General features: G+C 51.4%; 2 protein-coding genes across 33 annotated transcripts in view; one reads left to right on the top strand and one right to left on the bottom strand.

The window, feature by feature from the left end:
* The window catches only part of LOC105187420 (uncharacterized), a 215,875-nt gene that overhangs the window by 152,899 nt on the left and 40,026 nt on the right, over positions 1-22,950 (top strand). For all 32 annotated transcript variants that reach the window (XM_025299105.1, XM_025299124.1, XM_025299127.1 and 29 more), the window contains one exon: positions 21,648-21,807. In XM_025299105.1, the coding sequence (XP_025154890.1) occupies positions 21,648-21,807 (160 nt within the window). The remainder of the gene's footprint in view (positions 1-21,647; positions 21,808-22,950) is intronic.
* LOC112588620 (uncharacterized) lies at positions 11,273-16,206 on the bottom strand. Its single transcript, XM_025299136.1, has 4 exons — positions 15,765-16,206; positions 14,801-14,906; positions 13,386-13,594; positions 11,273-12,904 (listed from the first exon to the last, which is right to left on the bottom strand). The coding sequence occupies exons 1-4, from the start codon at positions 15,942-15,944 to the stop codon at positions 12,218-12,220; spliced, it is 1,182 nt and encodes a 393-aa protein (XP_025154921.1). The 5' UTR covers positions 15,945-16,206; the 3' UTR covers positions 11,273-12,217.

The raw sequence follows: 22,950 nt of genomic DNA, 5'->3' as shown, positions 1-22,950 counted from the left end.
GGATCGGGAATCGTCTGGAAAGTTCGGGAAGAATCGCTCACGAATCGGCCGCGCGAGTGTCGAAACGTATTTTATTCGCTACGATTGCTTCTCGAATTGTAGCTGTTATTTACGTATGATTATATCGCGCGGATTTATGCAACGTATGTGTGTGTGTGTGTGTGTGTGCGTATGTTCTAATCATGTTAGCATTAGAAATACGTGTACATTTCCCCGACACACTTTCCGCATGAGAAATCGCGCGCTGAAACTCGCGTGAGGTCGCGTCTGATGATCAATCGCTCGCAATTGTGCCGCCGGGGCGTGCGTATTTACTTGAAGAATCGTAGCGCCGCAAGATACAGGAGAAACATTAGTTCAGCTGACGGTGAGGCGTTGCGCGTTACTTCAGCACCGGATGTATCGACGTGTGAGACACACAATCGTGCGATTGTTATTCGGACCGACCGAAGCACGCCTTCGTATCTACGCGGGCCTAAAGTAGGGCCTAAAGTAGGGCCTAAAGCAAGGGCCGTGCGAGCCCGGAAGCGGGTAAACGCGCGAGGGATTCCGGCGAGGGATCGTCCTGCGACCGACCTGCGAGAATATAAATCGCGACACGCGCGAACCTCAAACTCATTACGCAATCCGCGACGGAACGGCGACAGCTGCCTGGCCGGGGGGACGCGACAAGCCCGCGATGGTTTGCGAGATCCTATCATCGCCTGGCTGCAATGATTACCCGGGCAGACAGTCTGAACTGGTTTCTGTCCTTGCCTATTTGCAAGATATTACATATCGATATCGCCGGCGATGTCGCCGTTCCGCCACGTAACGAAGCTTACTGTTGGCCGCGAACCTCTCCCAGAGACTTGTCAATCGAATCCTCCGTCGGGCTACTGTGAATGAATGCCCTCCGGTTTCCAGAGTAGCTCTTGCCCTTTGACATGGTCACCTCACCTTGAAGAGTCGAGCTAGCCAGATAGATTTAATATCCCGGCTGTCTCGGAAGTTGATCTCCAATTGATTTCCTCAGTCTCGACAGGTGAAATGAAAATACGTGAAAATTGACGGGCGTCGAGCGCGAACGAATGGGTTTGCTCTCGTGCGAGAGGCGGGGCGCGAACTTATATAATTCTATATAATTCTATACAATTAACGTCGCATTTATACAACGGAGCGATTATGGATGGCGGGTGCGGGGTTGAAGCCGAGAGGAAGGGGAGTGTATCCTTGCACTTGATATTCATGCGCTGTGCACATGCACGCGTAACACGCTTACCGACAGCCGACGAACGAGGTCGAGCAACTCGCCGGCGCGAGTACGTGCGCCTTCGCGCGATCTTCGATCGAGCTTCTAATTATGCATGCTTTTCTTCATTACGAACTTCTCCGATTTCTCTGACTAGCGTCGACACGCATCGTGCTAGCCGCGGAACTTGATGCTTAATAACGGGATTATCATTACCCGCTCCCCCATCCCCTCCCCCCACCCACCCCCGCTCGCTAACGAAATTACAACCTTGCGCCTGGCGGAAGTTGTCGATTTCATCGTCGGCGTGCAACGCTATCCTGCGGAACAAAGTCGGACAAATTTCGCCCGCTCGTCTCCGCGAGATCAGCCGTGACCCCTATTTGTCCTCGTCCTTGTGACTCATTCAAGCCTCTCATCTCCATCTACTCTAACGAGTGTCTCTGGCCATCGTTTCTGGTCCCGGTGAATTTGGCTGGAAATTATTCTCGCCCTCGTTCGATGCGTTATCTTCTTTGCAATCTTTTTATACACACCTTCTTGCGTTGTCATCATCCATTTCTACTTTTTCGCTTGAGTTCAAGACCAAAAGACTTTGCTGTTTTCGATCTTTTTGTTCGCCTCCTCTCTCTCTCTCTCTCTCTCTCTCTCTCTCCTCTCTCTCTCTCTCTCTCTCTCTCTCTCTTTCTCCTTTCGACCCACTTTACGCATCTTATTACCTTCACACAGTGGGGGGGGGGAAGGAGGAAGTTAATTTCCAGAACAGAAAAATGTTGTTTGTTTTGTTAACACATTTCAATGAGTTTCACGCTCTCATTACCGTCGGGGAAGAAAGTTCATCTACACAGATTTTACACGAACATTATGCGTGCGTGCTTCCGTTCGAATAAATCCGGAGGAAAGTTGCGAAGACGCGAAGCGCGCTTTCAAGGAAGCATCCGCCTTTTACCGCAGAGACAATCTCTATGATAGTAGAAACGGTCGTTGAAGATATTAAAGCATCGCTGAAGCGATATTACGATCATCTCCCTTTCTTTCTCTCTCTCTCTCTCTCTCTCTCTCTCTCTCATCTTGGGTTTGTAGGTTACGCCAGATTTTACAGTAGCGGTTCGTTCGCGTGCAATTGTTATATTCGTACCTGCGCGCGCTATATTTGCATGTCGTTCAATCTCGAGCACCTTCAAAGGCCCTCACATTTTTTACGACGTCGAGTGCACGCGGCGACGTTCCGTTCCTCGTCTCGACTCCGTTCCGTTCCTCTCCTCCCACACCGTGGAAACCAATTTTACGCGCAGACACTTCTTACCTCGCTGGGAAAAAATGACTCCCCGAGATAGTCGACTGCGCGATAAAGACCGTATCACACTAGCGACTCGCGGCTGCGACTGCGTCTGCGATTGCGATTGCGACTTCTTGTTTTCCAATCACACTTGCGATTGGCGATCGCAACTGCGGCTAAATACTGTTAACATACTGTCACACGTACAATCCCAGAGAAGGGGTTTACATTCTACGAGATCTACTAAATAATAGTCCATCTCCTTATTAAATTGTTTTGACATTTAAAAAAAAAAATATGTAACACATAAAACAACACTACACCAGGAAGAAAAATTTACTATCTCTAACAAAACTGTTTAGTTGAGGCTATTTTTTAATAGCAACCAAATATCTTGTTTTATATAACAAAATATCTAGATATATTTTTCTGCTTTGTTCTCTGTTACCACAAATGATTTTGTTCTTAGACTTCATATATAGAAATTAAGCATTTTAGTTATTTTATCCACAAAAATTACGTAATAACGAAATATTATTTTACATAAACTAAAATAATGCCCAATGGATACTAGATTTTGTCTTTCTGTGGACTAAAATTTAGATTATATATTAAGAAAAAATTGTAGTGTTTTTAACAAAATTCACATGGTTGAAGCTTTTTGCTTGCTATAACAAAAGTATTACGTTATACGAACGAACCGTAATCAAACAAGATTGTTTACTGGAACCAAACAGTTTTGTTCGGCATATTTTAACCAAATTATGTTTGTTGTTGCAACAAAATTTTGGTTCACGCAACAATACATTTTTCCTGGTGTAGATATAACCTTGCTCTAATGATCACCGACTTCTACATACTATTAAATAAATGTGATTATGACGAGAGCGCGTCACGTGATTACACGGAGTTCTGTGATTGGTTGCGACTGCGGCTGCGACTCGAATAATGGACAGCCGTCCAAACGACAGTCGCGAGTCGCTAGTGTGATACGGTCTTAAAACGCGAACGGTAAACGTACAAATGCCGCGCGATAAGAGTCCGACGCGAGTCATCACTCGAGCAACCTTAAGCTTGCAGTTAGCGCAAGTCCGCAGCATCCATCCGGAAGAAAGTACCTACCGACGGAATAAATGGGCTCGTGTCGTCTATCTCTGTCCGCCTGTATGTCCACCTGGACGATCCGTGCGCGCGAACACCGGCGAGGAAAACTCGAGCGGGAAAAATCGACGGGAAAAACGTCGAGTGTGTGTTTCCGAAAGAAATGCAGATCTCCGACTGCCGCTCCACTCCGTTCCACCCCGCTGCGCTCCCTGTTCTCTCCCCGCGCTCTCACCTGTCCACCCGAAACGTTTCTCTCTTTATCGAACACCGGAAGAAGCCGACACCGCACGGCGAAAGGACGACCCTACCCTGGAAAACGAAAGTCGATCCGCGCCGTGTAATTACGAGGCAGCGGAAACGCGCCCGTATATGTGAGAGAGAGAGAGAGAGAGAGAGAGGGGGGGAGACGATAATCGTCGAGTATCGTTTACCGGCTCGGTGAGTCTTTCAGGAAATTACGAGGCGCCGGTACGTGCCGTACTACACACGAGCGCGCGTCGCATGCGTCCTTTATCTATTTTTAACAATCAAAGTGTACCTCCTCGTAAACACTCGGATCGATTACTCGGGATTTATCGTCCGTTTGTCACGCGCAGATTTATATTCGCCGAGACTCGAGGCACGTTCGCAGATTAAGCACGGCGCGCGGCGATCATTCGAGCGCGTTAATCCGCCGCGCAGATTTCACGTCCAAATGCATCGCGTGTCCGCGCCCGGCCGTAGACGTCACTCTTGTTCGCGCTTCGACGTACGATTAATTTCAACACAATTAATGTTATTCGATCGAGAGATGAGGACGCCGCCTCTTTCACGATGCTCGTTATTACCACCGCGAGTCGCAAGTTGTCGCGAATTAATCGCGCTCTCGCTTCTTCTCACGCGCGGCAGCTGCATCGAACACAAGCGCACGCACGCACGCACACACACACGCACGCACACACACACACACACGCACGCACACACACACACACACGCACACACGCGCGCTCGCGCGCGCAGGTAAACGCAGAATCACGCGGAGTTGCGTTCTAGCGAGCGGTAAACGAGCGACGTCATTAGGAGTTTCATTAATAATGGATAACATCGAGATATAGCGAAGTGCGTCACTCACACACACACACACACACACCGTCGTCCAGTCGCAAAAGTTTACAATCACCCGCTGGAAGGATCCAGTTAGAACGGCTGCTCGTTCCGCTGAATGTGGGGCAGTCTTATTAAACGTCATAAATACGAGAACGTTGCGTTCTCGCGACCTACAGTGATTAACGGTCGACGTTAAAAGTCGGTCCGCTCTTTTTTTCTTTTCCTTCTTCCTGCTCGCCACGAGACACGAATAGGCCACGTTTCAAATGGCATCGCGCGCGCGTTCTCTCTGTCTCTCTCTCTCTCTGTCTCTCTCTCTCTCTCTCTCTCTCTCTCTCTCTCTCTCTCTCTCTCTCTCTCTCATTACACGCCAGAGCTCCTATAATTTCACGCACACGAAACGCTGTTAATTATCGGCTAGCCGTGGCCGAATAAACGGTAACATCATTATGTTGCTTTTACAAGTTACATTTCATTTCCACGGTTATACTCTCGGTGAGCGGGATGTATTCATTCGACCGGCGCGCGCTCATATTGTTTTACAACATCGCGCTGACCCCATATTAAACGGCGCGTTCGCTCGGCGATATAAATGAAAGCGGCCCGCAATGTACGCGCAAATGGCGCCCTCAGCGGGCGGGCGTGACAATTTTTGTTAAATATATAAAAAGCGCCGCGAGATTGGGAAAACGGCAGGCAAGGGGGACGCATTGATGAACGACATTAAGAAGGGAGGATCGCACACACACACATACACGAGAGTCTCGTTAAATATATATTAATCTTTGGCAGAGAGAGAGAGAGAGAGAGAGAGAGAGAGAGAGAGAGAGAGAGAGAGAGGGTGGGAAATGTAAAAATGGACGAAGCGTTTCGTACATTTATTTACACCGCATTCGCTTCTCATTCATCCCTTATTCGCCCCACTCGACGTCGCGTTCGACGCAGCAGAGATTACACAATTTCGCCCGGTGTCGTTACATCGCCGGCGCACTTGGACCGTTTAATTGCGCCCGATAAAAAAAAAGTCGCTCGAATGTCGAGTGTGCAAGGCGATATGACACGGACCACGTAATCGGCAGCTCGTACGGCAGCCGTTAGGCTTGACCGGCAAAAACGTAATCGGTTTCTTCGTAGGAAATCAGTCGCGCGTACGTCCGCGGAAAACGAAAGCCAGCGACGCGTGCATTCCGCGCGGAAAATTAGCCACGGCCGACTTTTAATCGCAAAGCGGGATCGCCGCGGCGTTTCCAAGATTGCGCAGCAGCTTGGTTGAGAGACAGCTCGGCGCGAGCAACGAGCGAGTTATCACTCGGCCCTCCCGCGAGCAAACATCCACGAGTTACGTCAGTCCGTCGCGCGACATTCTCCTTTTATCATCTCCTCGGGCTCGATAAAAATCCCCGACAGGTTCGCCCGTGATCCGTAATACGTATCGCATGCGAGTCCGCCGGCTTCTTGCAAAACACGCGCGTCCTGTGTTATTCATATATTCCGAGTATCCGCGCCCATGACTCTCTTTCGCTCTTGAGCTCCAGCGGACAGAGCTCGATGCAGTGATCGACGCGATCCGTCAATCGCGACGCGAAGGATCGGAAAATAGCGACAGTTACATCACTCGCTCGGTAACACGCAACATCTGCTGCGTCCGGGCGAAAAGATTTATCATCCAACGAAGGACGACTCGCCGCGGTGCGTGCGCGCGACGATAATGGACCCACGTAATCCCGCGGGAATTACGTGAACATGAGAGAAGAGTGGCAAAAAGAAACGAAGGAAAAGAGGAGCGGAGGAGCTCGTCCGTTAACAACGGCGGTACGATCTCGAGCTGATACGCAGGCGATTTTCGGTGAAAGTGAAAGTATAATGCGCGGCCGGCCGCCCGGTGAAACGGACGCGAGTATAATGTCGTCCCGCGGCGTCGCGTCGCTGACACGCGTTATGCAAATGACGAAAGTGTAGCGCAAAAACCGACGGAAACGTGACGCGCATGAGAGCCGCTTCTAACGTTCGATTCCTCCGGCTCGCGCTGATATTTAATTTTTATAATGCCTCGTATACAGCCTCTCTCTCTCTCTCTCTCGCATTGATTTCCGCGATACTTTTCTTTATGCGCGCTCGTTCTTCCTGCGCGCACTTTATCAGCGTATATCGGCGAATTTTGGGAAAATTGGAGCAAACGTGGAGGTTACGTCGTAAAGATACGACGTTTGAAAATGCTACGACATTTCGAAATATGCAATTGCGCCTGGACGCTTCTCTCTCTCTCTCTCTCTCTCTCTCTTTCACGTTTCACATTTTCACTCGAAATTCTTTTGCTCGACTCGTTTATGCAGATTTAATTTTCATATCATTTCCCTCCGCTTATCGAGCGCGCGCTGATAAAATTCCACAAAAATAGCGCTCTCGCGCGGAGGAGAAAGTTCCGTTGGATTAACGCGGCCGCGAAGAAACCGAAATGCTTTTTTCCCCCTCCGTCCTATCGTTTTCTTGCGGAGTATCGCGCGTTATTAATTAAATACGATCCGTCTCTCAGAGGAGGCCGTCAATCTCGAGGTCCCGCTCCGACCGTATCGATCATAGACGCGAAAGTGCTCGAACTCGCTGGTGCGATCTGACGGATGAACGGATGAGCGGATATTCCGCAGCGCGGGGACGGCTCGTCCGTCGCGTTGCGCAACGTCGACGCACGTGTGTGTCGTTACGTTGGCTTACGCGCACATCGCGATGGCCGTTTCAGGTGGACACGCGACGGCTGCCACGTGTTGTGTAAACGTTGTTACAGGAAGAATTACATTTTCGCATGAGTATGTATCGCTCGAGGGCCGGACCCGATTGGCGAATCCCCGCGGACTGCCACAAGAATAGAGAGAGAAACCTAAATTTCTCCCGTATCCTTCGCGAGCTGTCACGCAACCTCGCGCAATTAATGCAGGAGGACACGATATCGCGATGTAGCGAAATCCTCACAGCAGGAAACGGTCACGCGCGCCGACGCGTTCGTCACTTCGTCATTTTCTTTCGCTCGCCGATTTTCTTTCAATAACACTCGTTTGAAGTCCACCGGCGCGGCGCGCGGCGGCGGCGGCGGCGATCCTGCCGATGCGACCAAGCCAGCTAGTGACAACTTCGGACTTGGGCTTGTGACTACATGAAGTTAGCCCCACCTTTTTTGAAAATTATATTTTTGAAAGTTGCTCCAGGTTGTTTCAACTTTGTTACCACATTGCTCCAAGGCGATATTATTTTATTCCAAACAGTTCTCAGATCGAAACGAGAGAAACTGTTTTTTTAACTGGCCCCCCTCTTTTACAAAAATCCAACATTTCTTTATCGTTGCAGATTGTGCTGCTTGTCCCAGAACAGAACATTTCTTTATCGTTCTGGTTATTCCAGAAGAACGAGAATCGGTGACTTTAACGGTCACCGTCAAGAGCATAGATGATACGAAATTTATACCACAGAACTGTTATACAGGCCTGGAACAACTCAGAACAAACAGCTGTCGATTGGGACGTGAAAGGAAGGGTAACGTTTACTCTTGATCGGGGAGTATTTATATGTCAATTTTTTATTTTGCTGGGCTTATGGTTCGACTTATGGAATTGTTCTTCTGGAAGAATGTCTGGCACAACTAGAACAATCTGTAACGATAAAGAAATGTTCGATTTTTGAAAAGGGGGGAGGGGCGAGGGGCCAGCTAAAAAAACAATTTTTCTCGTTTTATCGGAGAACTGTTTGGAATAAAATAATATCGCCTTGGAGCAATGTGGTACAAAGTTAGAACAATCTGGAACAACTGGCAATTTTCAAAAGAGGTCAGGCTAACTTCATGCACACCTTGGGCTTTTGTGTTTTGCCTGGCCGATCAATCGGCTTGCTCGGTGTTCGTCGTACCGGCTTGTAAGACTTTCTTCGTAAGCTCTTGAATTAATAACGGAATTTGTCGATAGCTTCAACAACGGCCTCTTGTTTAATGCGTCGCTGAAGCACGTTCGCGTAAGAAACGCGTCGCCATGATTCATGGAAGCTCTTCGATCATTTAACTCGCTTAATAATTGCTATATTAATCAACCTTTCACGATCGTGTGTCAAACACGGTGCTCCCTGCTGCGCGCTGTCTTTCGGACGACAAATCAATTTCGTAAGAAAAGAACGCGCTCGTTCCCCCCTCCCCCTCTTGATAAGGGAAGGAAACAAGGTTATGTAAATTTCGGCGGAGAGAATCTTTCACTTTTACGCGCTCGAACGACAGACAGACAGACAGACAGAGACAGAGAGAAAATGCGCGTTTCCGCACGGCGCTACCGCGACGACCCCGCAATTCCCGCATCGGCGCGCCTAATTGAAAAATGAATGAATATATCCGTCGACGCAGTGCGGCGGCTGCAGTCACTCTATCGCGCAGATCGAGTATCGCCGATTTAATGGTGGAGCATCGACGAGATTGCTTTCTAGCCGGAGGGAGTGTCAGCCGGCGCGATAATCGAGCGCGACGCAACAAATGCGCGTTCACGCCGTGCGAGACACGCCACGACGCAACGTGCGAATTGCGCGAGAACCGCTGGAAAATTCACGCAATCGCGCACGCGATTTCCTTCCTTCGCGACACGAGCGATTTTTGCAGCCGACCGGGCGCCACCGAGTAGATCCTCGCCGAGAGCGTGTGGATAAGCTCGCGCTGATAAAGTCCGTAGATATCGCTGGAAACGCGCGGCACGCTTGCGACAGAATCTGGAGAACAATGTCGCTCCTCGCTCTCCCTATCCCCCCCCCCCTCCTCCCACCTCCCCGCTCGATTCCTTCTCCTCGTTGTCTCGTTGCGTCCGATCCCATGTCGTAAAACGCAATGCGCTCTTCAAATGGTCGCGGGAGCGCGGGATCGACGCGAGAAGCTGCGCGAATGAGCGGACGTCGCCGAGAGAGAGAGAGAGAGAGAGAGAGAGAGAGAGCGAGAACGAGGGAGGGGGGAGGCAGAGCTTGCAGATGGCCAAATAAAGCGCGATCGGCGGGAAAGCGCGCGATACAACGCGAAGGAGAGACGTGCGATTCAAATTATGTAACCTTGTTACCAAACCAGTTCGGCGTGATCGCGCGAGCGCGCCGCGGCGGCGTGACACAATAGTGATTAGCGGCGTAATTAGACTAATTGAGTAGCTACGTGTGTAACTCGCTCGCCGTCGGAGATTCGCGTGATTCGCGGGGCCGAATTCAGCGACGATCCGCGGCCGTCGTCGCTATTAATTAATTATACTTGACGCATCGGCAAGCCTCTACTTTCGCCGCCGCGCCGTCAACATCGTGCGTGATCCGCGCGGCCTTTGACCTTCCAGCGGGGCGCGACCAGCGCAGCCAGCTCCGCCGGCTCTAATTGAACGGCGGGCCGCCGTTACGACGAGAGCAAGGCGAATTACGTGGAGTCGCGTTGTCGATGGCGCGCGAGCGTATTTCTCGTATTTATTACACATCGCGGCGCCTATTTATTACACAACGATGCGACTTCGGATCGCGCGGGCGAGGCAGCGGCATCCTGCGCGACTCGTCAGGAGGAGAAACGCCGCCGGCGGATCCTCGCCCCGGCCGGCTCGCGGCGTTATCAAGGATTTCCGTCAGCGGAATATCCGCAATCGACGGGATGTCGAAAGTCCACTTACAAAGGGATAGATGCTGCTGAAGCGGCGACAGTGGCGCGGACAGTGGCGTACATACAGCCGGAGCTTTCGATCCCTCCTCGGTGCTTCGCAGCTTCGGAGGAAGTCGCGGGAGGACGGGCTAACGGCCGGAAGACGTAACTCCTCGTACGAACGTTTATTCGCCGCCGCCTGTCCGAGCGAGGAGACGACGACGACGACGACGACGGTATCGTTCCACTCGGAAAATAACGCTCCTCGCGGCCGCCCCGGCTGTCGGGGTCGTCTTTTGAACGGGACGTCCTTACGCTGTCTCGCGGACGTTTACCCCGTCCGGCTGATTTCTTACCCTCTGCTCTCTCTCTCTCTCTCTCTCTCTCTCTCTGTGTGTGTGTGTGCTTGGGGAGGTGAGACAAAGAGAGAGAGAGAGAGAGAGAGACATTCCGCTCGCTCTTGCGTATTCTCGCGCGCGCTGCGCTCAGCGGTAGCTACGCTCTTGGCAACCTCGTGAGGCGGCAGCCGCAGTTTTTCATGCAGAGAGGACATTTCCCTCTCCCCTGCCGCGTCCGCGTCCGCGTCCGCGACTGCGTTCGGGGGAACGCCGCGAAACTAATTAACGCGCGCGCGGCGCGGGTCGATACGCGAAACGAGATCGTTGACTGTGGAGACGGAAGCTGAAACGCCTGAAACGCGCGCGAGGGGACTCTGCTGGCCGTAAACTTCCTCGCTCTCGTCGAGCTCTGAAAATCGCGCGATTACGCAAAAATCAGACCTTACGGCGGAGATTTCCATTCGCCCTCGAAGGCGAAATCCTTTCATTTTTATGCTCGACATTCTTGCTCCCTCATTCCCGGAGGGAAAGTTTAATTTCTCCCTCTCTCTCTCTCTCTCTCTCTCTCTCTCTCTCTCTCTCTCTCTTCAAAGCAGACTTCTCGCCTCGGGCTCGTTTCTTTCGTATTTGTCGGGAAAACGACGGGATAATTATGGGGAGAGGTGTTTACGCGTTTATAAACGCGTTTGCAAATCGCGAATCGACCTCGCGCGGTCACCTCTCCGACTTGACGCGTTCGCGCGCGTGCTCGAGTTTCCACGTGTGACACGTGACACGTGTCAATTAACTACTCTTTAGCGTTTCCTTTGTATTTGTATGATTAAAAAAATATGTACGCCGCGCTGGAATAATTGGAACACAGCCGTGGCTCCTACCGAAGGCTTCTTTCTTTTCAATCCGACCGTGACGACGGTGACGACGAACGCGTCAAGTACGTAACGTTAGCTGGAAATTATGTGAACTTTTTGGTGAGGTCCGGAGAGAGAGAGAGAGAGAGAGAGAGAGAGACTCCGAGCTGCAACATCAGCGTCGAAAGGAAACGTCAGCACCGCGCGGGGGAATAGGCAATTACCCGCCAGGCGAATTTGTTTGATTTCTAGTTTAATGAAGCGCGTTTAATGTTTCATGTACACAAACAGGCACATTACCACTGCATTATGGCATCATACGTATTCATTACGCTTCGCTCTGTTGCGCGTTGTGCGAAATCGCTGAGAATTCGGTACTCCGGTAAAAATTCGCCCGATCCGAATGGAGAATTCATCGAATCCTCCTACGTCGCTCGTCACCGACCGTTACCGGCCCCGACATGGCACTAATCCGGCGATACAAAATATTACAAGAGAATATAATTTCGTATAGGACGCACGGGAGAGCGATTTAAACGAAACGCTTATTTAAACGCTATCGAGGAATCCCCCAAGGGGAAACGGCGTCGAGGGTGGGCTCGGTGTCCTGCAGAGTGAAAAACCCGAGAGGCGAGAGGGGACTCGGATGGGGCGCGGACTTTGATCCTGCAGTTTCCTCGGCCGCGGACGAAGGGTCGTCGAGGGTTACCCTCAGAAACGACCGCACTCGTCGCCGGCGTTCTTGATGGTAGCCCCGCCGAATACCTTCACGGGCGTCCTGCTCCAGGAAATCAGCATGAGCGAGCCGCCCAAGGAAGGGCTGCCTCTGCCCACTCGGCAATGCGCATAAGACAGTTTCACCAATTGCAGACCCAGGGGAGCGTCCGGCGAGATTTCGTACTCGCGGCTCTTCCCGATCGCGTTTCGCCGCACCGGCCAAGTTCTTTCTCTCCACGTGTCGTCGGTGGCGTTCGGCAGATGCAGCGCTGGCGACGGCGACGGCGACGGCGACGGCGACGAGATTGCAGGACCGTTGTCCGGCGTCACCTCCGGGTGGTCGGTCTGGAAAATTCTGCGGGACCAATTAGGGTTGAGCGCGAATCGGCTGGAAACGAGCCTGTCGAGCGCAGAGCCGCGATCCGATCGCGCGTCCGCTGCTATTTTCGTCGGGATCCTCGCGGCGTAGATATTGCGCTCGGCCAGATTGGTAGCGGCCGCGATGGCCGGCGGGAATGAGAGCCTTTGATAGCCGCCATCGAGGTAATCGAACGCCGAGGCTAGCAGAAGATTGAAGCCGAAAACCGAGCCCTCGATGCCCTCCTCCAGCCCTTTATCGAAGTCCGTGTACTCTTGACCCAGGACAATGTCGCCGGCTGCCGGCACCACGTGATCTATCATCTGCAAAAGAGAGAGAGAGAGAGAGAGAGAGAGAGAGAGCCTGGTGGAGATTCTTTCGTCAACACTCGCAGCTCGCGTGTCAATTCGCGTGTCGCAACTCGTTAGACTCGCACACGTCTCCTAATTTGGAGAGAGCCGAGAGGAGAGAGAATCGAACACAGGCTCCTCCCCGCGAATATTTCGGAACTTTGGCGCGAATTTCTAAGGCTCGAATGTAAAAGGCAAACTTTGCACTCGATCTCGAGCCGAGAGAAAGATTCGCCAATCTGATCTCGAGAGAGTTGTTACATGCCTTTACTTTCTTTCAACCTCCGCGTGTGCGTGCGCGTGCGCGTGCGCGTGTAGGTGTGACTCTCCGGTTTGCGCGAGGAGAGAAGGTAGCCTCGTTGGCGAGGGAAAAAATTCTGACGAAATCCGTGCCGGCACGGAGAGAGAGCCTCGCGATAGCGGACTAACGTAACTAACGTAACTCGTGATTTACCTGCTCGGAGTGACCTTGCAACTCCAAACGCCCGTCGAGCCACAGGGCGTAACGACCGACCCGATTCTCCCAGCTTTGACATATGTGGTACCAACGGTGCTCTCGTATGCCAACCGGCCACCCGAATATCTCCGCGCCGTTGATTTCCAGGTGAACGCTCCTTCCGCCCGACGATATCCAAGATCGAATCAAACGTTCCTGCTCGTTCCCTTTGACAGCGAAGGGGAGAATTGTGCTCGTGTCGTTTTCTCTCCCCCTCGCTCGACGGGGATTTTAGGCAGCGGAAAGCGCGCGCGCGCGCGAGAGAGAGAGAGAGAGAGAGAGAGACTAGAATTTACACAACCGTCGCGTCGTCGGCAGCGTCTACATAATATTAATAAAAGAGAGCGCGTTCTACATAATATTAATAAAATATCTCTCGATTGATGTGTCGCACTTGAGAGATGAGACGCAAACGCTCGCGTTGCAGCGCCTGCACGCGTTTCATGGAAGAAACGTTTCAAGGTTCCAACCTGAACGCTGCTCATTTCGTCCTCGCAGCCTCTTTCTTCTCCTCGGCTCTTCTTACGTCACATTACCAGCTCGCTTATCCCGCTTACAGCTCTCAACAGAGCGCATTATCGCGCAAGTGGGTTAAGATTTCAATGTGGCGCGCTCAACGAAACGAAACACTTTCCGCGAGGAATGACGCTGCGCAATTGGCCGACGCGTCGTAAATATTCAAATTCGATTCGACGACGATTGGAGCCGGCTAGTTAGGAGCCGCGTTATATTTCGTAATTCGGCGCTATTAGCGTTTCCTAGCCAGCGAGACCGCGGCGGCGGCAGAGCTGATTCTCGCACATAAAGAAGGATAATACGCGCCTTGGCGCGCGGCGCGGCCAAGTGTTCATTAACATGCTGCTAACTTAAACTGCATTAAACTGCGGCGTGCAGCACACGCGCGAATGAAGAGGCCGGGTGTTTTCCATAAGCGAAGATACTTTTCTCGCCGACTTTCCGCGGTAACGACTCTTGCGTAACTACCCGCTGAATGCCTGAGTGGATAATGGCGGCTGCGTCATGTAAGGAAGCAGATTCTCCTTGCTGTTGTCAGGCGGTTAAGACGATTGTCGATAGAAATAGAATAGAGCGTTAAAACGTCGCGGAAGCGGGAAGAGACGCCACCTTTACCCTCTCTCTCTCTCTCTCTCTGTGTCGTTTACGCACACATATTACGTTTGCGCGAGCAAGTTACGCGTAAGCGATCACGCTATCTCGCGCTTGAATCGCGGTTGAAACGATATGGGAGTCTTTTAGCAAACGTGATTGTTTGGCGTAGGGATGGGCGTTCTTGTCAAATATTCAATATGCAATATGCAGTATCAAAAGTTTGTATTAATTAGTTAAATTACGATCTCGCCGAGGATACTCACTCGAGTACGAAAGGATGGAGTGCGGATGCTTGAGATCATTCGACTTCACCCACAGGCAGAATGTAAACTCGTGGATCGCTGGCACCGGCAATTCCCATCTGAGAAACTGAAAAGTGGCGATAATTAGCGGACAGCGTCGTCGCGTGCGACACACTTGGCGCGCTCGCTTTTAGTCGCACGGAATTTTTGATCGACCCGACGATCCGCCTTTCTCGGGGAAAAAAAATCGCACGATCCCAAATTCGTCCGATGAATCTCTCCCGATGAATCTCGCAGATGAGATCTCTCAATGAGTCCCCCGCAATTCGGGAGTTGCTCGCACAAAAAAATAGGTTTTAGAAATTTCTTCTCTTTTTTTTTTAAGGCTGGAAGAGAGCATTTTCTCCGCGCAAAAGAGAGACGGAGAATTATCTCGAATTGATTGATGCAAATGCGCGGATGGAAGAAAGCGCGCACGATCTGGAACGCTTGGCACGCTCATCCCGTAAAAACGCGCGTGTAAACGACACGGCTGACATGTTTCTTCCTTCGAGAGCGAAGGACGAAAATTAAGCAATCGACGTGAAAGCAATTCTCTCTCTTTCTCCTTTTCCCTTCCTTTCTTTTCTTTCCCTTTTCCTTTTCTTCACGTGCCGTGGAATTGCCCGAGTCGCGCGCGCGTCTGCCGCTCACCTAATCGATAATAATCTCACAGTTTTCCACGCTTCGCTGAGACATGTGTATACCTTTCATGTCCGACAACATGTCGATTTTTCATCGCTCGCCTCTCGTCGTTTTGCTAGGCTTTTCACTCTCGCCGTTTGTAATTGCGATGGATTGCGGAACGACGTTCGCTGCGCAATCCGGCGCGGCCGATCCGGCTGGTAAGCCGAACGAACACATCCCGTCGAAACTACCTATACGAAATTCCTCGCGAATACCGCGGCGCGTGAATGAAAGAAACGCTATTCTCTCCGGCCCTCACCTGAATGTAGCCCTTTTGCGTCAACTGGACCTTGTGCATCGGCGGCTTGCCGCCGACGTTCCTCTCAGCGCCGGCGAGTGCGGTCGGCAGTTCCGAAATCGCCACGGCACGCCAGCCCAGAAAGATCGAGGACAAAAGCAGCAGAATGCTAATTCCGAGGTCCGTCGCGAGTTTCTTCATCTCTTATCTGCTCATCGCCCCCGTTACATCCGCTGCTATTTCTCTAATCGCCTCGCCGGGCCGAGAGGGCCTCCGTTTGATTTTATACGCCCTCCTACGTTTCCTTCTCCTCTCTTTGATCCCTTTCCTTCTATCTTCTCGTCCTTCTCCTACTTGGTTCCGCGACAACTTTCCTCTATTTCTATCCCTCCTTTATTTTTCGATCCACTCGCTACAGTTCTCCCTCTGTTTAATCTTATCCCACATCTATTTGATCGCTCCCCCCCCCCTCTCTCTCTCTCTCCTCTCTCTCTCTCTCTCTCTCTCTCTCTCGAAAGAAAGAGGGGATCGCCTCCCAACGTTGTTCGCTAAACTTTTCCTACCAACTTCCACCGCTGCCACCTTTTTCATCCGCTACACGCGGTGCTGCGAGTTTCCTCTTCCTCCAGTCTTCCTGCCCCATCAAAGTGCAGAAAACTACCTGGCATCTCCTCTCGTGCGTGTCTCGGCGATCCTCCTTCCGTCCGCCGTACCGATCTCTTTTTCCTCCCTTTATCGACAGTCACCCTCTTCGCTTCGCACACCTCCGCAGTTTCTTCGTAACTTATTATCCCTTTGCACGCTCGTTGATTGACACCTACCGATCGGGATCGGGAGCAAACCGTCGCGCGCGGCGGATCTTCTGCCGACGTCTCACCGTCTAGGCCGTCTCACACAAGCCTATTCTCCTCAACCGAGCAGACCTCGCCCTTCCGTCCGCCGCACGTGACTGGATGTTTTCCTGAGACAATCACTGGAGCAGGTCGAGAGTAGCGCGGCCTTTTCGCTGCGTTGCTCGCACCAGGATGCGCGCGCGCGTAAAGCTTCTTCCTGGTGTGCACCACTTTGGTAAACTTGGCACGATCGCTGAAGAATGTAAAGATACCTCGCTACCAGCTTTCTTCGCTCGGCGTGTGATAGCTTTCACGGCTGTCTGGAAGTGCAGAACTCAGCGATAAGCTTCTCGCCGAGCTATCGGCCTTGCTCGCGCAATCAACAGTCCCCCCGACAACGTTCTCTATAATTAAAAACACGTCAAGTGGTAAAACGACGATCCTTCGGCGAGCCTGTGCGCCTCTTTTCTTCACGCCTCCCGTAGACGTGCGGAGAAAAGCAAGAAGAGGAACATATTTTTGTGCTTCTCCGTGTCTCTCTCCTTACGTGAGATCGAAGCCTGGAGAAGCAATTATTTTCCTTTCCTCTTGTCGATTGTCCAACCCGATTGTCCAACTTGTTTACCACTAAAGAAGACTACACACACCGATCGCAGGCGAGCAGAATAATCCTGTTCCTGGCGGGGATCTATTTTCGCCTCGTAGAGAGGCGGGTTTCCGCGATCGAGTTTTGGAAAACCGTACCGTACTGAAGCTTCCTCGTCGTTTCTTTTCCCGTCGCTCGATTCTTCTTCTTCTTCTTCTTCTTCTTCTTCTTCTTCGTCTCGTACTCGGCGGATTTCGTTCCTTCCCTCGATTTGTCCGGCGAGTGAAACGACCAGCCGAACCCACGGCGACGGTAAACAACGACTAAAGGGAAATCGATGCGAATCGGCCGAGTGCGAGCGCGCGAGTACGCGCGGAGTAGAATCAGTAAGAGGGAGGTCCTTTCGTGGGCGCAAGTTGAGACGGCCCATTTCAGCTACCGGGCGCGCCGTGTAATTTTACCACGGTTCCAACGAGAACGGACGACGCGAGAATCGAGACCGTGTGGAAGGTCGTTCGCGGCTTATGGGAAAAACGAGAGCGATACGCCGGAAACGCCGGCGAGTCGGTCATCCTGCTCGAGTTATGCGTGGATAAAACCGGTTCGTCGTCGGCGCGCGCACGCAAATGCGCTCGCCGCAGAGTCAGTGTTTCGCACGATTGGAGCTGAAGAAAAATATTGCGAACAAAGTGGCTCTTAATCGAGAAAAATTGGTAAAAAGAGAAGAGAGAAAGAAATTGTATACACAAATTTGTTGATAAAAAAAATATTGGACAGAGTGGATCAACTGAGTCAACTGAGAGAAAAATAAAATTGCAGAAAATGTCGAGTGTCACGTCGGAGCGTTTCGGAGGCTTAGCGTTTGTAATTCGCGCGACAAAATCTGATCTCGACACCTCGCTCGCTGCAGGCCGCGAGTAGTTCTCCCCGACTCAATTTAACGGCACACACGGAGAACATTCTTAGATTTATCCGCAGCTGTAAACGTAATTTCTCCTCGAGTGTTCCCCTCGGCCAGGTAGAATTCCATCGCGAATTACAGATTGTCTCGAGCACGGTCCGGCGTCGCTCTCTGTGAAATTCCTCAAGAATACGCGTCAACCAACTATTACGAAATGACGCACGGCTACTGTTGCCACGTCAACCAAGGCGGTAATACTACCGTAATGTGAGAAATAACTCCATCGGACTAATAGCCGTGCGATCAGTACGGTGCTTCGCTACGCGGCGCATTCTGCACGAGTCTGCCGTGTGATCGATATACGGGGAGAGCTAATCTTTCCCCGTGGAAAGTTGCCGCGCGCGCGCGCGCGCGCGCGCGAGACACACGCGGGAACGCGCAAAACAAGTGGGATGATACGGCGAATAACTCAGGCATTCCGTGCGGCGGGCACGAGCGGAATTAGAGGCGCACTTCATTGCGCGCACAGTCATCACGGAGTGCACTTTCTCGGAGGGACGCGTCAGTAGTATATCTTAACGAGAAAGATCTTATCTCGCGCCGCGCGGTGCAAAGAGTGCGAATAACTTCCCCGCGAGATTGATATACTTTCTGAATTTATTGTTATTCGATATGGCAGAAGAATGCGCGCCATGACTGTCAGTGCCACCGCGCGCGCGCGGAGGAGCACTGACCGAATATGCCGCTGATTAGCCGAAAGAAAGTCCATATACCTGCTGCGGAGAGAATATACGTCGGTACACGTAATAACGCGCATAAGCGTGCGCCAAACTGAGCGTAACAATAACGATATCGGACGGTCCGCGCTGGAAAGTTAACATTAACGACAGCGTGCCTTGAAACCTGTTGCGAAAGCGCCGGGGCCTGGGGACACTCGTATATCTATCGTCGCCGACGACCGCGCCGCGGTTCTTCGGTCGGTAATGGGCCCGCGAATAATCTCGCCGATTATTACACATCGTCGATCCGCCGCCGTCGCCCGATTAACCCTTTCACTGTTAGCGGGAAGGATACTTGCCAACTTTTCTCGATTTTCAATTTTGCCTCGTGTGTCACATAATTTTGAAGAACTAATCGGGGAGTTTACCAGATTACCGAATAGTTGTTCAACGTGCCCCGATAGATTTTTACACCCAATTATTCATTTGTGATTATTCATAACGAATCAGAGTCGAAAAGAAATGCTTTCTTTAGGGAAAAAATCGATTCCTCGGAGAGTATTGAATGTAGAGGTCCGAAGTCTTCACCAAATCTTTCTCTCATGTTGTGCAAAAACATATATTTTTTTCAGTATTTTTTTGCGGGTTAGATTTCCTTTTTATAAACAAATGTTTCCACAGAAACGGCCGAAATGTGATTTCTCCGCGCTTTTTAGCCCTATTTTCCTAGTTTCTTCATCCTGTTCATCTCCATCTTATCCATGCTGTCAATATTATTTTACTCAGAAATGAATGTTTAATCTCTAGTAAGCATAAATATGCAGTAATGCCACATTTTTCCACGTAAATTTTTTCCAGCTCGACCGAGTTCCATCGTCTAGAATCATATGTTCTTATTACGACCTGGTCATTATTCAGGAATAATTGGAATTCTCATTAATTTTGTACATCACGATCGCCATATTGAGTCCGCCATTTTGAATCTTGCAAATCTCACTTTAGATTCGTAATCAGCGATTCAAGAAACGTAGGACTGCCAAATATTTTAATAATATCGCGTGCGAGCCACAAGGAGTGTGGAAGCGTCCGTTGTCCGCGAGAGCCTTAGGCATATGGATTTTGACGGATCTTGATGGATGGTTGAAGGATGTTTGTCTGGACGACGGGAGTTTGTTGATAAACAGCAGCGGAGTCTGTCACGAGCCGTCGTCGCGAGCAGACGTGACCTAGACGTTTCTTTTCAATATTGTTCAGACGAGAGGACATATTCGTGAGTCTGTACATGTTGGAAGTAAAGCGTACTTCTTCTTTTCCTCTAATCCTGCGTCGGTTCATTTCGCGGACCCGCGCGAGACGGACACGCGCAACATTTTGGGGGCTCGTCCCGGGATCGAGTCACAGATCATTCGGGATAAAAATCGCGGGATGTCCCGGGATAGAAACGCGAGACGTTCGGGATCGTATCGCGACGCGCATCGCCAGTGAGAGTGACAGTGAGAGAAAGTGAGGATACAGAATGACAACCGAAGCAAGAGCGAACACGCGGTTCCTAGCCTAGACGGAAGCGTGTTCGCTCAAATAAGCCGGAAGCGACGGGGACGGAGGCGGCAAGCTCCGGAACGTCGGAGGTGTCGGTGTTGCGAGATGCGCTCCAAGAGATCCGAGCGGCTGCATTTGCTGGAGGAGCTGGAGACGCAACGGCAGAATATTACAGGTCAGTCGCTTCCGATTTCCTTAATAACCGGGCAAATCAAATCGCCGATCTTTTTGACGGAAGAAATTTTTAATGGTAAAATTATTTAGAACAAAAGCGTCTTGCTCTTCATTTTCTTTTCTTTAAGGTTTAATTTTGGAGGGTGCTTTCGGAGGACCACATCCGGGAGAAAGAAAAGAGAGAAGGCTGCCTCCCTCACGGTTTTTGACCGTGCTTTTTCCGCGGGGCATTGGGCGAATGCCGAGGCAGGGACTCGAGGTGTTCTATAAGAGAACATTGGATCCGCGGTAGTCCCCCCTCCCCCCTTGTCCGAAGAGGAGCTAAGGAGAAGACGGACGAGGAGGAGGAGGAGGAGGAGGCGAAAGAGAAGCGGATCGTTCTTAGAAAGGCCTTGGAGATGGTTTACTTTCTGGAGGACGAAGATAAGAATGGTGCTCTGAGAACCAGGAGTCAAATTCCTCGGAACCCTTTGACTGAGAACATGGAGTTTCGGTAACCTGTAGCAGCAACTCAGGGTAGAACAAGAACCATGGAATTCTCTGGAGTCAAAGAAGAGGATGACCTTGCTCGGGAGAATTGTCGGGACGACAATTTGTAGAGAGAGGGAGCAGTGTTGTGTACGAGCCACAAGGGGTGTGGAAGCGTCCGTTGTCCGCGAGCCTTAGGCATATGGATTTTGACGGTTGAAGGATGTTTGTCTGGACGACGGGAGTTTGGTTGAAAAACAACAGCAGCGGAGTCGGTCACGAGCCGTCGCCGCGTGCAGACGCGACCTAGACGTTTCTTTTTAATATTGTTAAGACGAGAGGCTGTTCGTGAGTCTGTATATATATATATATATATATATAGGAAGTAAAGCGGAATTTTTCTTTTCCTCTAGTCCTGCGTCGGTTCATTTCGCGGACCCGGTACGCGCTAGACTGACACGCGCAACAATAATTTTCTCAAGTTAATTCAGCAGTGAAAGGGTTAAACGCTCGCGGCCGGCCGCACGGAGGATCATTTGTCACTTTTTACGGCGACCAAGCGACCGCTTGAGAGAGAAAGAGAGAGAGAGAGAGAGAGAGAGAGAGAGAGAGAGAGGAGTCCCCTCGGATCGCGCGGAGTACGATCGATGTAACCTAAATCGCCTGCCTGTCTTTTGCTTGCAGACGGCCAAGAACTCAACGTCGGGCAGCGGATATTACGTGGGCGGAAGCAGCACCTTGCCGCGCGGCGGACCGCTGCTGAGGGCGTACAGCCCGGCGGCGTCGAGCGTCGTCGGTGGGCCGAACGCGACGCCGACGCAGCCCAAGACTCTTACCACACCAGGTATACGAATGCCCGTGCTCCTCCTGCCTCTCATCTTGCCCGTCCCCGAGGACGCGGCGCGCGTGGTCGTCGCGTGCGCGACTGCGAGTCGACACGCGATCTCAGCGCCGAACGCGAGCGGTCCAAAACAAACCACCGCCCGTTCTGCGGAGCAGTCCTCGCGACTGAAAATTCCTCTCGATCCACCGACTCGCCGAGTCGCGGGCATTACGTATCGAGATGCCGAATTTATCGGCCGGCGAAGGAGAGAGCGGTCGTCTCGTTCGTACAGTTAAAGCGAGCAACGCGAGAACGCGTGTGAGAAATTTTCCTCTCTTTACTTTTCGAGCCAACACTTTCCTCCCTACTGCTTTCTTTTTCTTCTGCGTTTTCGTTTTTCAGCGAAAACGCGTTCTTCGACGACATGATCAATCGCTATCATTTGGCAAGGAGACGAGAGGAATTTCCGGACACTGCCCGGAAATTAAGTAGTGGATTACGGAGCCACACCTGGTCCTCCTGACTTTCTCTCACGGCGATTTTCGTCGACGAGCTTCGTCGTCCTTGATGATTATCATTATCGGGAGCGAGTTCGGTCATATCGCGAGTGAAATATAGCGCGGTCGCGGTCGCGGGGGGAGGGAGGGAGGGAGGGAGCGCGTATATATCGCGCAATTTATGACACAATTTGTGCGAAATTGATAAAGAGGAGCCGACAAAGAGGCTCGGCACGTGGAGCAATTTCTCCTCGCGACATCCGGGATGCATCAGGCATCCGGAATACCCTCGGAGGGATCGCCGGAACAATGTCTTTGGACCGCTCGCGACGCTCGCGACTGCGAATATCAATGACTGAATCTACCGCTTCGCGCCTGTGCATTCCCCTCATACCTGCATCGATGTTCCACACGTAGAGTAGCATCAGCGGAGGAGAGTACCCTTCATCCGGGAGATTCACGCAAATACACACAACATTCATGCACGTCCCGCGCGCGCAACTCCGCCCCCCGCATCCGACCCACCTCACAAGATGCCTTACCGCTAAGGTGACCAGAAACGTGAAATTCCCCCTCGAAAACATTACGATATATCTCCGGAATCCCCGGAACGCCCTTTGATCCCCGCGCGAGCGCCGCGTTAGAAAGATCAAGTGTGCGCGCGGCG

This window comes from Harpegnathos saltator, unplaced genomic scaffold, assembly GCF_003227715.2.
Source record: "Harpegnathos saltator strain DR-91 unplaced genomic scaffold, Hsal_v8.6 scaffold252, whole genome shotgun sequence".
In the NCBI taxonomy this organism is placed as follows: domain Eukaryota; kingdom Metazoa; phylum Arthropoda; class Insecta; order Hymenoptera; family Formicidae; genus Harpegnathos; species Harpegnathos saltator.
Note: the sequence above shows the minus strand (reverse complement) of the source record. Positions and strands in the feature narration are given on the sequence as shown.